Raw genomic sequence first — 15,660 nt, 5'->3', positions numbered from 1 at the left:
GAAAATCAACATAAACAGTTATATAAACCCAACATTAAAAAGCCAATCATGCTTCAAGCTCACTTATAAATAGAATCAATTGCGCTGCACCACTTAATCAATCAGATTTGGGCTATATACAGAGTAACATCTGAAGATAATACTGCAAAACAAGCAGAAACTATTAAGCATGATACACTCAGTGAAATATAAATATTTCATTTAATTAAAGGATAAGTAACTAATGATTCTGCATTTTTCTAATTTTCAAATACATTTAAAAAAAAAAAGAAGGAAACACTGAAATGAGCAGGCGTCAGTGTGCCATAGAGCTCCATTGTTCCCCCTAACTATTTTTAAACTGAGCCGACTGCATTGAGAAGATTTTCTGTATATTGATGAACATGTGTACTGTAGTTTATTCTGCACTCACTGACACACATAATGTGACTGTTGTTCTAAAAACTCCCCAGGGCCCCAAATATCTCTTCATCTGCAACAGAGAACAGTCATGAACAAATACGTTATTGACTCATGTTTGAGTAACGACTCGGCTGTTTAGCTGTTTTCTTTATAAGGTGTGATCAGTTTTTAAAGATGACATATTTAGTATGATTTAATGGACCTCCAGATTTGTATTTTTTATTTGAATTGAACATCATGGCAAGGTGCTGTTTAACCAAACACGGACTCTTATCATTGTATATACAGAACAATTGTGCATCATTCTTAGCTTCATACTGTGCACTTTAACCTTTTCAGCACATGATAGTTTTTGCACATACACTCATTGCCCACAGATTCAAACTAAAGTCATGTACACCATAGGTCATTTATACTACTACCTTTAAATAGACCCTAAAAAAGGTTGATTCTGCAACAGTATTCAAAAAGGATCAGCCAATATAAACCTCAGAGCTACAATCTCCAGAGCCCTACTTGGGGAAAAATCAAGACCACAGTGGTAAAAAAAAAAAAGAAAGAAAATAAAAACTGAATCTAAATGCTTCCTCTAACCTCAGTGGCAGTGTATCTGGACGGTTCGGCCGATGAGGAGGAAAAGAAGGCCGGCAAGGAGGCAGAAGAAAATGCCAACAGGGGCGAACATGAAGGAGAGGCCGTAGTGGTGGGACAGCTGGAAGGTAGGACACACTGCAGAGCGCTGGTGTTCTATGTAGAGATCCAACACGTCCAACACCTCCAGCCACAGGACGTACATCACCACCACACACAGCAGGAACAGGCCTGGTGCGGGGAGCGACACAGAGACCAGATGGGGGATGATTCAAAGCCACTCACACACTTGTTAAGTCAACCAATGCAAACTGATCCAAACAGGGCAAAATAAATAAATCACATTTTAACTCAAAGGGGGGATTTATTTAAAATCCTGTAGTTAGTTTAAAATTCCACCACAACCCTGACAAGTGTATTAGTCCAAGTAACAGTCCTGCATTTATTTTATTATTATTTTATATTATATTTTAAAGGTGCACTGTGGAGTTTTGGTAGATAATAGAGACATTTAAAAGTTGGAGAAATGTACAGATTCTGTGGCATATGCTCATATCTCCATGCACAAACTCTCCTCAGAGGACAATTTGGTCCCTGTGACACTGTTTGGAAATAAATGCTACACGAGAAGTAATGGTGGGGGGGGGGGGGGGGGGACCGCAACAGTGATACCGTAACTCTCCTGGTAGCTTTTTTAGCTCCAAAAAGGGTTCCAAGTACCCTTTTTTATTCTTTGTGTAAAGTTTGTGGATTTAGTTTAGAAAATATAGCAGGGAATTGTTTCTATTCTCCAACTTTCTAATTTCACTACCAAATCTACACAGTGCACCTTTAAGTATAAAAAAATAAGAAAAAATGTGATACCTACCCCTGACAGCATTTACAGACATTTAAAAAGTACTTGTAAATAATATGTCTTGTTGCTGATTATCTTTGTTTGCATATGCAGGCCATATATAAGCCATCAGTAATTTATACCAGGCTTTATTATTTTTATTACCAGAAGAAAAATCCTAACAGGAGCTTTAAGTTAGTGTACTAATATAGGAGTGAACCATTTCAGTTCTTACCTGAGACCAGGAAGAGGCCTCCTCCTGCTTTGTACAGGCGATGGCTGGCGAACGGAGCGGCACAGATGATGAAGAACCCGCCGAGCACCACAGCTGCCACACCGATCAGCATGAAGATGCTCCAGAAACCTCTGTAGACTGCACAAAGAGACATACAAGACAATGTGTGTGTACAGCAGTTGAATCATATACAGTAAGTAAGTAAACTTGATCTGTGTCATCTCAAACCACATTCAAATAGATTAACAGACACTTACTTATAGCAGAATCATAATCTGTTGCATTGTGGGTCTGATGAGACACGGGGAAAGGGAAGAGGTAGGCGTGCATGCACACTTTAGAGTGGGGCTGATTTGCTGGAGACAGACAGGAGGGAAAAAAACACAGTGAGTGAACAAAAAGTCTTTAAAGGCTTTATATGTGATGTTTTGATCCAGCAGATGTCGCCCTTGAGCACCAGCATGAAACCAAAACAACTCGCGCTGCATTGTTGTGTTAGCATGCTAATGCTAGCGATCTTTATTATGCTCGTATCTTCACACTGCATGTAAATTTACCTGAAATCAGCGTGATCTAGAAACACAGTTAAGCAGTGAGTACAGTATGTTATTCTTCTTTTCTCTAGTCCCTCAATTAAACAACTTTTATACGCGAGGGGAGGAGTCAGCCGGCCGTCCCGGCGATGTAAACAAACTGAAGACAGGACTCTGAAGACATCACAGACAGTGGGACTCGGGTGTTACACCCATTGTAGACAGTCATGACTCACAGAGTTATTTTCAGAGGATATACTTGATTTATACATTTAAGTGTGAAAAATCCCATATAAAGTCTTTAAAGTAAACATAGTAAACATAAACAGTCTTAGTTTCTTTGATGGTTTAACTTCGTATAGAGTGTGTGTTTTCTCCGTCTCGGATGGATTTAGATATGACAAAAAGAAAGCTATAATAAAAAAATGTTCCTCTCTCATTATGTTTTATTATTCTTGTCCCGCTCTCCTCTCTCCTCTCTTCTCTCTTCCAGCATGTGAAATTCCACAGACCCTCACAAGGTCCTTTTAGTGCTGGAAGCTTGTTTCCAACAATGCCCAACCATTCAGAGTCCCCATCAGAAAATAGATGACACACTATCACCTGACAGACGACCAAAATAACATCACATGGCTCGCCCTCTAAAACAGTCACACGAGAGGGTTTCCACCAATCTGACGCTCTCCAGTTTTATTGACGGAGAAAACAACTTGGAGCATGCAGGAAGACCGTTACATAATAAAGGGAAAGTTTTTAGAAATTAGGCATAAATATTGTCTTTGCTTAAGAGTGAATCTTAAATACAGTCTAACATTGATCCTCTGCTACTTATTAAGACCCTTGTTGACAACTAAAAAATACTTGTTTGGTCATCTTCTCTTAATTTTATGAACTAGTTAATGAATCCTGTGCTACACTGAAAAATCCCCTAAACATAATCATATAATGCACTTTCATATGCTCGTCATCTGTCATGGTGGAGACAGCATGTTCTAAAGTAAAGTCCCGAATTGGATGATTTTTTTTTTGTTGTTTTTAAACATTTTGCTCCAAAGAAATTTCTAGTAGTGAGTTGGAAATTGATGCCAACAATAGTGATATCACAAGCTGGGATAGCATGCTCTATAGTTATTTCTCTGTCTCTTAATTATTGTTCCTCATATTGGATTTAAATTAGGTCAAAAGAAAAGGTACAAAACATTTATAAAAAATAAAGATAATTCTGTGAGTAATTGTACTCAGATTGAATATAAAGCTAATGAAACAAAGAGAAAATTGAGCCGAAAACAAACATTAAAACGAACATTAAAACAACTTTGTGTTAACAGTGTTTCTTACTGAACCAGAGCTTCCACATCAGATGGTCATCTCCCTCGCTGCCTCCAAACGAACACTTCCAGAAAAACCCCTCATGGTACAGAGTGACGTCTCTGGCTGCCTCCTGCGTCACCCCATCTCCACGCTGACACACAAGAATGAAATATAATTTAACTTCAGAAATAGTTCAGAGTAGAGTAGGTACGTAATGAACTCCATGTTATCAATGGGTGCAATAAAAGTCTAAGAACAGCTTTTGCCATCATGTGAGGCGGGTGCCGGCCTTCTATGTGGTGCCACAGTGACACACAGCAGCTGCTAATTAGGGTCAAGGGTCGAGCTGAGGAAGGACCTCTAACCTCGTGCAGGTTCTTGCTCGGGCCGCGTGAACGTGCAGTTCAACGGTTTTCTCATTCAGGAAGCATTTGACTTTGGTTGTAGCTATTTTTGCTGAATACTAAACATCCTCGATTGACTAAAACATCATCCATATTATATATTATCGAGGGTGCAATCTGAGAAGAATTTGGACATTAAAGTGTCATCATTTGTCATGAAAAGTTTTTTTTCCTATATGGATTGCTTTTAAGAAATTATATAAAAGTAATCTGAGACAGTTGCTCCAAACCTTAAGTACACCAAAGTATATAGTTAATCATTTTAGCTTTCTACCAACACACACAAAAAAAATCAAATGAACCTCAGTGATGTTCAAACTGTGATGACAGGTCATAGAAAGAGAGATCATTTGAATTAAGGGTTAAAAGTCAATACAAGTCAGAAAAGTTGAGAATAAGTTCTTTATATGACTAACATCTTCTTCACACTTGATCTCCACTTAAAGATTGTGTTATTGCCCTGAAAAGTGAGATCTGAGTTTGGATTCATCCTGAAAAGTGAGATATTTACACTGTATTACTGTATATACTATGCTGCTTTGGTTTGATTGTGGTGATATCATGTGTTGATTCCAGTATCAGAGCCCACTATGAAAAAGTTAAGTATGTTCATGTCGGTGATATTCAATACAGCAGCATGCCAACAGGCCCACTGGTATTTGTATTTCTATCATAGGGCCACGTGGTACATGCTGTGTCTCAATACTGCATAGCTGCACACACACACACACACACACACACACACACACACACACACACACACACACACACACACACACACACACACACACACACACTACATTAAACAGTGTCTGATTACATGAAGATGTCCTGGAACAGGGATGCCTCTCTCCACCCTACTGGGCTGAAAAATCAACCGGATTGTTTTCCAAAATAGAAAAAGAGGCTTTATGTTATGTTTTTTTCTTTATTTAATTAATGTAAATATGGGGGGGGGGGGTTTACTTTTTGCTATTTTTACTAATTATACTGCTGTTTTTGCTGCTGCTGTAACAAAGAAATGTCCCCCAATGCGGAATAAATAAAGTTTACTTTATCTTTATGTTTAAAGGTAGCTGTCAAATATGTTTCCTGTGGGAATAGAGTTAACATGCATCATATTGCATTTAAAGTTTAAATACTATAGGCTACTTAAAGATACAATCACTAGCATTGTTTCTGTTCTCTTGTCTCAGCAATAAAACCTGACATCATTTATAAATATTAACCTTCACATCTAAACTCTACCATACTATCCTATACTATACTATACGATGTGATATGATGTGATAAGGTACGATAGGGTACTGTACAATACCATACCATACTACACAGTATGGTACGATTAATGATCAGCTACAATATAGGTACGATACAATAGGATATTATACATTACGCTACGATAAAATGTGACACAAAAGCAAACGATATGAGAGAATGCAATACAATAGATATGATGCAATGTGATTTATTAATGCTGAACTTTGATTTTAGTCCTTACAGGGAAATATGACTTGGACTCGAATGCTGCACACATAAACAACATTCCACTTAGATAACTCGCTATTTCCTTATTAGCATGCATTTTTAAAGTTCCAAGGGAATAGAGTTCACATTGACAATACACCAAAGCATATTTACTACACATGTTAAAACAACTACTGTGATTATTCCTGTCTCTATTCTTACAACGAGAACATCTGACCTTATGCATGCACACATGAAAAATCGTTATATCTAAAAATGAAGTTAAGAAGATTTCAACTCTTTTTTTTTAAAACGATGACTTGTTTTTCATAAATCTGCTACACCCACCTCTATGATCACACCAGCCGGGCTGACAGTTTCGTCAGGGTTTGTTTGACAGCTCTCCGAGGCCAGCAGCCAATAATCAGTTCCAAACGAAAGCAGGATGAACACGGCTGCAAGAGCCCCGAAGAGCCCTGCAAAAAACAATGCCACACTGAGCTTCATGGTCCAGGATTCAGCAGCCACTCAGATACTGGATGTCAACACTGTCTGATTTGTTTTCCCCCCCTCCAACTACTGCGAATGCATGTGACAAAAAGAGTCACAAACAGTCACTCCTCTTGAACTTTAGTAAATCCACTGAGCGAGAAAGCTTCCCGCTGGTTGATTCTAACTTTCTGGATCTTGACTCCCTCTCCTGTTTCCCTGTCTGTGTTATGGGAGGACAAGGCTGAGCACATGACACCCTCTGGACCCTGCTGGGGTCTTCAGTCAGTCAGTCACAGCCCTCCCTCCCTCCCTCCCAAGCACCCCAAGCTATTTTAGGGGTCTGATTGAAGGCGGCTGCTCCTCTCCACTGAGTATGTAGAACAGTTGGAGAGTGTGAAGGGAGGGGCTCAGAAATAACCGGTGGCAACTGGACACCCGGCGTCTGCACGGGAATGTCAGGGCAGGGTGGGACTGGAAGGACAGAAAAGGGGGTGAAGAAGCGTCCTGCAACACCCACAACATCGTGTCTTAAGCTTCTGCCACACCAGGACACAGCACACATGTAAACACACAAACCCAGAAGGAATCGTTTCCTGTAAATGCTGTTGATGCACCCTTACTTCTTGGGGATATCACTGAGATGATTATCAAATGTTGCTTTATAAAAACTTAAACATGACATCATGATACTTCCAAAATATATTGTAGTATTTCAAAGAAAAAGTCACATTATTAACACAAACATTCTACACTTCTGAACACTGGATTCACGTACACAAAATACATATTCCCTCCAAATTAGCATGTCCCTTTAAAAAGGTCACTGTGGCTTTGAATACTGTTTTGATTTTGACATTAAAAGCATGTAAGACAATTTAATAAATGTCATGCAAAGAGCATTTTTGTTTCTTTTTGATATCTGTTTAATATCTGGTTTTTATTTCTGATTCTGTGCTATATAACAGCCAGTTTGAATGGAGAGGAGCCGCTGCTTTATTATCATCTAAGGGGCATATTTAACAATGAACCTAGATGTAGTCTTTGGCAAATTTACACACTGATGTGACCCAGAACACCCACGGTCACAAGAAGTCCATCCACATCCACTGCTCTGAAGAACATCTGAAGAGTATGAACAGCTTAATCTAATGCTTATATTTATCTTATTAAAGATCCACAGATATAAAGTGCAATTTGTTTTGATCCGGTTAAGTTTGTTCACTGGTTACTCAACATAACATAGCAGTGATGTATATCAGGTATTTGAGACAAAATTATGTAAAGTAGAGTCAATCACAGCGCAATATTTTATTGTATTTATTAACACCTTTCAAAGTGATGCCATATGAGCTTTTTAAAGCAAACAGGATTATTTCTATATGGTAATTTTTATTGTTTGAAACCCACTGCTGGGGGGGGGTTAGGTGTCAGATGAGGGGACAGACAGCATGTTGCAGATACAGTCTTATTAAAACATTCTGTGGCAGAAACTCATGTGAGTTAAACATTTGACTGCTAAAAGAGAACCAGATAAGATTTTGTCTAAAAAATTACCTCTGACACGTACTGGAGAAAAATGGTGGAGACACTGTAGAAGCTAGCAGTTTGTCCAGAGGGGGCGCCAAAGTCGACATTAACCGAAAGTTCCTCACAAGGTGATCTTAACAAAGTCTATAAGTACTAACATTAAGATTTAATGTAAATTATGACTTACCATATATTACAACTCTCTTCTTTATATGTTTTAGTCTTTATCTGTATCCCTACCTGTATTCATTTTACTGCTCTTAGTCTTTTTTAAATTCCTACTCCTTTTATCGTCTAACTCTTCAGCTCTCTGTTGCTTTATTCATTTAACCAATGTCCCGTTTATCCCTTCTTTTTTATCTCCATTCTGTGTTTACAGCCTGTGATGTGATGTCGTCCCACTCCCCCTCAATTTTCATTTTGTTCTCTCCTGGTTGATTTTAAACTAATTTTCCTTCATTGTACTGAACTGCCTCTCCATACCTGCCTGTTGAATCTATATTATTCCTGTTATTTGCATTTTTACAATTTTTCCCTCTCTGTTGATCTCTGTTCTGTTGTTGTGTTGCTCTGTCTGTCACAGCACTTTGTAAACATTTTTACGGTGCTATATAAATAAAGCTATAATTATTATTATTATTACTTATACGTGTTATTGTATTATATAAACATATCAAGTCATTTCAAAGGTTGTCTTCTTTGTAAGGGCCAACTTTTAAGTAAATCATTCTGACAAAAAGTTGCATCACTGGGTTAATTTTATTATTCTGGAAAAATGTTTAATGTTAAAACTGTGGTTTGTACAGTAATATATGTGCATAGTAGTTGTTATACAACTATTTCACTGCTGTATGAGTTACAAATACAGCAGCACAGCAGCTTTGCAGTTATCGTGCAATCCTCACATGTGTCCAGCAGGTGGCGGAAAAGTAAATAAAATATCAGCTGAAGACAAATCACAGGATAAGGTGCTCATTTCATAATATGTGAAGTATACGAGTTAAGATTGTGTTTTTGGTTGTGATTAGGCATTTATTTATTTATTGTGATGAAAAAAATAGTTTTTTTTTTAGTTTTTTCCATCTTTTTATTGTATAAAAAAAAATTCCAAACCAGTTATGTGACGTCAGAGGACGATACCAACTACCAGATCAGACGCGGGGAGTCAAATCAGACCACAGGACAGTTCAACATTAAGATAGGAAGGAACACGTCTAGAACATTCGTCTTTCTGCAGGAATACTGTCATATTTTTAAACCGGTTTTTAATCTCCACCGCCCGTTAAACTCGCCACACTTGTCCTGTCGATTAAAAACCGGATCGTTTAGCTCCGCCCCCCCCCCTGCTCGTGGAGACCTCAAACCGGGACGCCTCACACAGTAAATGATTCCAGTGATTATTTTTTACAGTAGAGCCGGATGAACACTTCCGCCTTTGCTACAGCAGAGTTCACACAAGCGGTAGGATGAACAACCAGAGATGTAGCAGCTCATTCAAGAAGCCAAGAGGACGGACGAGAATCATACAATGTATCTACGTGGTGGGCTTCATGGTGAGTTCACGGACACTTGAATGTGCTGCTTTTAACGGACTGAGTGAACTGATATGGTTATGATTTCTGTCATTACTCAAAGGTAGTGTGTTAAAATACACTTTACAATTAAAGAATGTGCTCCTCATTGACATAACATCTGAACAAGTGATGTTCATTTTTTGTTTTTTAGTTTATTTGAAATAAAATGTGATTTTTTTTTGCATAAATAGCCTATAATCTATTTGTGTCCTTTCCACAAAGTATATTCAATCTATCCCTTACACTGAACCTGCAGAGACATATTAAACCTGCAAGCAGGATTTGTCGAATTGCATCTTTCCTTCTGCTTCTTTACTGCAAAAGAAAATATAAAATCACGTTTTTTTTTAGCAGTATAGCCTACTTAAATACATTTTTTAAAAGTTACCAAATAGGAGGGTAAAGTAGGCTAGAAGGTCATTGGCTATAATTTTACAACTTTCTGGGTATTTTGAAAAACGTCACACTTGCATGAATCAGGTGAGGGAGGTGTGTAGGCTGTACTGCATGTTGTTGTGACACTCCTGAGTGGTTGCACTTGAATGCATCACTGTCAGTAAAATATGTTGAAGAGTGGACTGGGCCTTTCTTTATTTTCCAGATCATGCACATGGACACCAAATTGTATCTGTTAGCCTGCATAGTTTAAACAATTATTTAATTAAATGTCACTGTAGTCAGGCAGCTCCTTTTTTAGAATAGAGAGCAGATAGAAAAGGTGGGGCCCGGCATTCCACTGAAAGACTGAAAGTAACCACGGTTAATTGGTTGAGTCGGTGCACGTTATGAAGCGCTGTGTGACTTAAATCAAGAGTTTGGCAAGAGTTGGCTCTGGTCTCAGAATGCAGCAAAACGGGATGAACTGATGCAACTATCCCTGAACTCTGAACCCAAGAGCACCTGCTGCTAATTAACTGCTAGTATCTGTGTTTATTTTTTTAATGTTTGGCGTCTAAAGAACAGGTGGAGAATCCAAATAGTAAATAAAGATGAGTGGAAACTTTCCATAATCATCATAGTTTGTGGAGCTTTGTCATCGCCCAGCAAGAGAAAATGAGAGTCATTTAGGCTGATGAAGGCGTTTAGTTGGAGTTCAGATGATCTAATAAATGATAAGTGTATCAGTCTATTAATCACAATGCTACTGTGGTAGAGAGCTCGACCAGTAGACGATGACATCAACAGCGGGTGAAACTCTACTGGGTTAAATTCTGCTTCTCATTTTTCTCTCTTTTCACTTCGTCTTCTGTAGGACTTGTTTGGGGTGAGCATGATCATCCCACTTCTGAGCCATCACGTGAAAGCTCTTGGAGCAAGTCCCTCCGTTGCTGGTGTTGTAGGTAAGTAGTGTCCTGTGCACAAAGTTAATACTTTAAGTGTCATTCAGTATGCACTGTAGGCTCAGGCTTTATAGCTCGTGCATAACAAGCAAGCTGCAAAAAACCTTCAATTCAAATCACAGACTAAATCACAAATTCTTATCTTATTATTTTTATTTTTTGTTCGTTTTTGGGGGTTTTTTTGTTTCTTTTTTTCTTGAACCTCTTGTGTTTTTGTTTGTCTATTGGGTGTTACTATAATAACAATTATTTTAAAAAAATAAATAAATAATAATAATTCTTATCTGCAGACCAACGTTAACACGAAGAGAGAGATTAAAGTGTTACCTTTCTTGTTGCACATCTCACAGAACATGTTGAGCTATCACAGCTAAATCTTTAAAGTGGGTCAGATAAACTGTTTTAATATCATTTTGTTTCATAATCATCTATGAATGATTACATAAGACTTCGTAACTAAAAAGTAAAACAAATTCTGAATTGAATAAAATCTGTTGTAGGATCTACATATGGGATCTTACAGCTCTTCTCCAGCACAATAGTTGTAAGTATTGACTTCTCTCTAACCTCCGTTCAGCTTCTCATGCTTGACAAAGGCATGCTCACAGTTAGTAGCCAAAATGGTTGCATCCCCGGTATTTCATGAAAACAATCAACACTGGCTGTTTTAGATTGGTGGGGGTCTCCTCCAGTCACTGCGCATGTACACACACCAGCTACTCTGAGTGCGCTGCAAACACACATGTCACTGATTTTAAACAGAATATTTACTTTAGTCTTTGACACCTTCTGACTGGACAATATGGAGAGACCTTATCAGTGAGTAATCTTTGAAGGTTTTGATGTAAAATCAAAGACTTGATTATATTAATGTCCAAACTGTTGAGAAATGACCCAGAAAAAGCAGAATATTCCAACGTAAGATTCTGCAAGACTCTCTGCTTTTCACGTCCCTCTCACTGCCGCCCCATAGCTCCTGAAATTGGTTAAATTCCCAGGGGTCATGGGACAAATTAAAGCCATAAAGAGTCATCTGTTGGTTCCCGTGTGCAAGACCGGCTGGATCCTGATAAACGCCGGGATATGTGAACAGCTGGGTCTCTATGATAATCCCACCAGGCTGCATCCTGAACACAGCAAACTCAATTGGTCCTAACTTCATTATTTCATCAGTTGTATGTATGTACGTGTGTGTGTGTGTCTGTGTGTGTCTGTGTGTGTGTGTGACACAAAGGAAAAGACAGGGTGAGAATCTAATAAAGGCTTGTATAACATCCTCATTTGATTTTTTTCTTCTTCAAGGATGTAAGAAGAAACTTCTGTTGGTTGTAATCCCTCAGAGGAATTTAAAATTCAGGCCTCGAGTCAGCCTCTTCCGATGTTTAATAATTACTCAAAGACCTTCAAATGTCTTCAAGAGAACTGGATAAAGATAGACAAACAGGATTCTTGCCAGAAACTCACAAGGAATAAACAAAGTAACAATGCAAAAATTGTAAAAAATAAAAATAGAGAATTGGTTTCATCACACACATGCCCTGCACTGTCTGCACTCACATGAAGCCTTCAAATATAAGGCAATGCTAAATATTTTTTAACCATGCTTTATTTATGAAAGCAGCTTTCTGAGTGCCTTTGAACTGATTTTATAGTGGTGCAAAAACAACAATAAAATGATCTTTATTCTAACTCAAACATTCACTATATTAAACACTATATTGTTAATATATTCTTTACTGGTGAACTTTCCCCATATGATCAGTTTCAGTCCCTCTGCACCTTTAAGAAAAAGCTAAAGACCCAGCTCTTTCATGAATACCTACTAACTTAATGATGATGGTCTCCATATTATTGATGATGATGATGGTTGTGACGATGGTTTTTGTTTGATAACGACGACTTATAAGATGGTTTCTATACTGATTAGAGCTCTCAAGAACTGCCCTCAATGTTGTGCTTTGCCTCTGGTCACTTCCTGTCAGCACCTGTGTGTCCAATCAGACTCAAAGCTGATCGTTTGCTCTTACTGACATTGTTCCCTTTTTTCTAGATCCTTGCTTGTGTTGTTCTTACTCTCTGATGTACGTCGCTTTGGATAAAAGCGTCTGCTAAGTGAATTGTAGAATTGATGGGGTTGTGTGTTGCTCTGTGTGTGTGTGTGTGTGTGTTTGTCAGGGCAGCTGGAGTGATGTGGTGGGCCGGCGTTACTCTTTGCTCACCTGTCTGCTGCTGAGCGCGTTCGGCTACGGCCTGCTCGGGATGTCCACCAGCATCGCTTTGTTTGTCCTCGCACGGATACCTGTGGGTAAGTCCTGATCCACAGGAGGAAAAACTCAGGTGTTAACTTTAAATTGATTGCTTCTTTCTAGCATCCTTTCAGGGTCCTTATATTGTGCATTTAGATGAAAAAGGATTTTAGAATTATAACATCAGAACAAAAGTTTACTACTTTGCACCAACATACCACCTGTACCTTAAAGGCTTTATATGTGATTTTTTCATCCAGCAGATGTCGCCCTTGAGCACCAGCATGAAACCAAAACAACTTGCGCTGCATTGTTGTGTTAGCATGCTAATGCTAGCGATCTTTATTATGCTCGTATCTTCACACTGCATGTCAATTTACCTGAAATGAGCGTGATCTAGAAACACAGTTAAGCAGTGAGTACAGTATGTTATTCTTCTTTTCTCTAGTCCCTCAATTAAACAACTTTTATACGCGAGGGGAGGAGTCAGCCGGCCGTCCGGGCGATGTAAACAAACTGAAGATAGGACTCTGAAAACTCTGAAAACATCACAGACAGTGGGACTCGGGTGTTACACCCATTGTAGACAGTCATGACTCACAGAGTTATTTTCAGAGGATATACTTGATTTCTATTATATTTAAGTGTGAAAAATCACATATAAAGACTTTAAAGGTAAAATCAATCATCTTTTTTGTTATCCTCATTGTGACTTCATTTCTGTCTCAGGGCTCTTTAAGCATTCCCTGTCCGTCTGCAGAGCCCTGCTGTCTGACCTGTCGTCTGACTCAGAGCGCCCTCTGGTGATGGGACACTTTAACGCGGCCTCCAGCGTCGGCTTCATCCTGGGTCCTGTTGTTGGCGGCTACCTCACGGAGCACGAGGGCGGCTTTTATACCTCGTCCTTCATGTGTGCTGCAATCTTTCTCATTAATGCAGGTGGGCTTAAAAAATGGACGACAATAAACTGATTTAATGGAGAAGAGATGAGAATATTCAATGTGTTTATGATTCCAGGTCTGGTGTGGATGCTGCCCTGGAGTGAGGCGCTAATCCTCCGTAATGCCACCGATTCCAGCAACAACGCCAGCAAAGGTTGTCATGACAACAACTGCAGGAAATCGGTTCAAAACGGCTCTCATGTAAATAAGCACCACCCGGTGTTTGCAGCAGAGACTGTACCAGCGTCCAGAGCTCCAGAGAAGCACCCAGGCGGTCATCACACCTGGTGGGAGGCGTCCCTGCTCCAGCCCGTCTGGAATCAGCTCTCCTCAGTGGGCTCAAAGATACGCATGGTGGCCTCCTCGGACATGTGGGACCTCTTCCTTGTGCGTCTCCTGATGGCCGTAGCTATCATGCTTTACTACAGCAACTTCTCTCTGGCAATGGAGGAGCGTTTCTTTCTCAAACCGAAGGTGACGGGTTATCTCATCAGCTACAGCAGCACCTTGGGGGCCCTGGCTGGGTTCCTGGTGGGTCCCGTCACCCAGCTCTACGGGAACAACATGCCCACTCTGCTGCTTCACTCCACGGTCCTCACCTGCACGCTCATCTTCCTGTACGCCTCGGCTCCCAGCGTGTGGCAGGTGCTGCTCACCTCCACCTTCTTTGCCATTTCCACATCCATCGGACGGACGTGCATCACGGACCTGGAGCTGCAGAGGGGAGGGGTCCAGGCCAGCGGGACTCTGATCGGAGCCGGGCAGTCGGTCACAGCTGTCGGCCGGGTCCTGGCCCCTCTCCTCTCAGGTGTGGCCCAGGAGTTCAGCCCCTGTGGTCCCCCTTATCTGGGAGTGGTGCTAGCCCTCGCCGCCGTGCTTTTACTGCTAATCAGGATCCCCAAATGGGACGGAAGGGGGATGATGTTGAAAATAGACAAACTGGGAAAGTCTGAGTAACTGGATGAATGTAAGAAGAAAAAAAAAGAAATATTCCAGAAAGAGAAGTGCTCTTCTTTTCTTTTTTTTTTTTAAAAGAGGCCAGCTCTGAAGATGTTCAACAGACTCGTAGCGGGGGGAAGATGTTTCCTGCTTGAAAACGTGTCTGTAGATGTAGACGACGTCACAGGGGAAAAAAACGGCTCTTCATCACCAGCATTGCGGTCCCTTCCCAAAGGAGAGCTGCTCTAGGTGAAGTCAGGGGATGAGAAGTTAGATGTGCTTCCTCCCTGTGCGGAGGTTTGATCGTACTTTAGGCACATTGCTGCCTCAGAAGATATTTTTTATTTTCAATGTATTTCTGTAACCACTTTGTTTTCAAGTCTGTCCCTGCTGATGATACACGTTTTATAGTCATAAATGAGGAGACTATAGGTACTGGTTGGTAATTGGGCTTCCTTACTGTCCATAGGTAGATAACACTGTTTTTTTAAAGTTGGTCATGATTAGCTGAACTTGTAATTTCACCTCAAATCCAGCTGTTTTTCTTCATCACAAAAAGTTCTTACTGTGGTAAACGAGCAAATGTTCGAGACTTTTTTACGACACAGATTTTTGTATTTATGTTGGAGGTTTGTTTGAATTGAGATTTAAATATATAAAATGGGACTTTTTCAGTTTTAAATCCACTATGAGCACTACCGTCAAGTATCAGAAGGAAACTTGTAAAAATGAATGTAAGGATGTCAGAAAATCACAAACAGGATTCTTGCCTGAAACTCACAAGGAATAAACAACTTTTTTTTCCTTTTTTTTTTTTTAAATA

General features: G+C 39.7%; 2 protein-coding genes across 2 annotated transcripts; one reads left to right on the top strand and one right to left on the bottom strand.

The window, feature by feature from the left end:
• Positions 1 to 514: 514 nt before the first annotated feature.
• Positions 515 to 6,538, bottom strand: tmem182a (transmembrane protein 182a). The gene is made up of 5 exons (XM_061053342.1): positions 6,127 to 6,538; positions 3,935 to 4,037; positions 2,321 to 2,419; positions 2,064 to 2,201; positions 515 to 1,224 (listed from the first exon to the last, which is right to left on the bottom strand). Exons 1-5 carry the CDS (start codon positions 6,283 to 6,285, stop codon positions 998 to 1,000), a joined length of 726 nt encoding a protein of 241 aa, XP_060909325.1. The 5' UTR covers positions 6,286 to 6,538; the 3' UTR covers positions 515 to 997.
• Positions 6,539 to 9,174: 2,636 nt separating this feature from the next.
• Positions 9,175 to 15,645, top strand: mfsd9 (major facilitator superfamily domain containing 9). The gene is made up of 6 exons (XM_061053341.1): positions 9,175 to 9,350; positions 10,624 to 10,711; positions 11,212 to 11,255; positions 12,887 to 13,016; positions 13,687 to 13,896; positions 13,975 to 15,645. The coding sequence occupies exons 1-6, from the start codon at positions 9,264 to 9,266 to the stop codon at positions 14,853 to 14,855; spliced, it is 1,440 nt and encodes a 479-aa protein (XP_060909324.1). The 5' UTR covers positions 9,175 to 9,263; the 3' UTR covers positions 14,856 to 15,645.
• The last annotated feature ends 15 nt before the right edge of the window (positions 15,646 to 15,660 follow it).

The sequence above is a fragment of the Labrus mixtus genome, chromosome 13, assembly GCF_963584025.1.
Source record: "Labrus mixtus chromosome 13, fLabMix1.1, whole genome shotgun sequence".
NCBI lineage: Eukaryota > Metazoa > Chordata > Actinopteri > Labriformes > Labridae > Labrus > Labrus mixtus.
The sequence above is the reverse complement of the archived record's forward strand: the minus strand, read 5'-3'. Positions and strand labels throughout refer to the sequence as shown.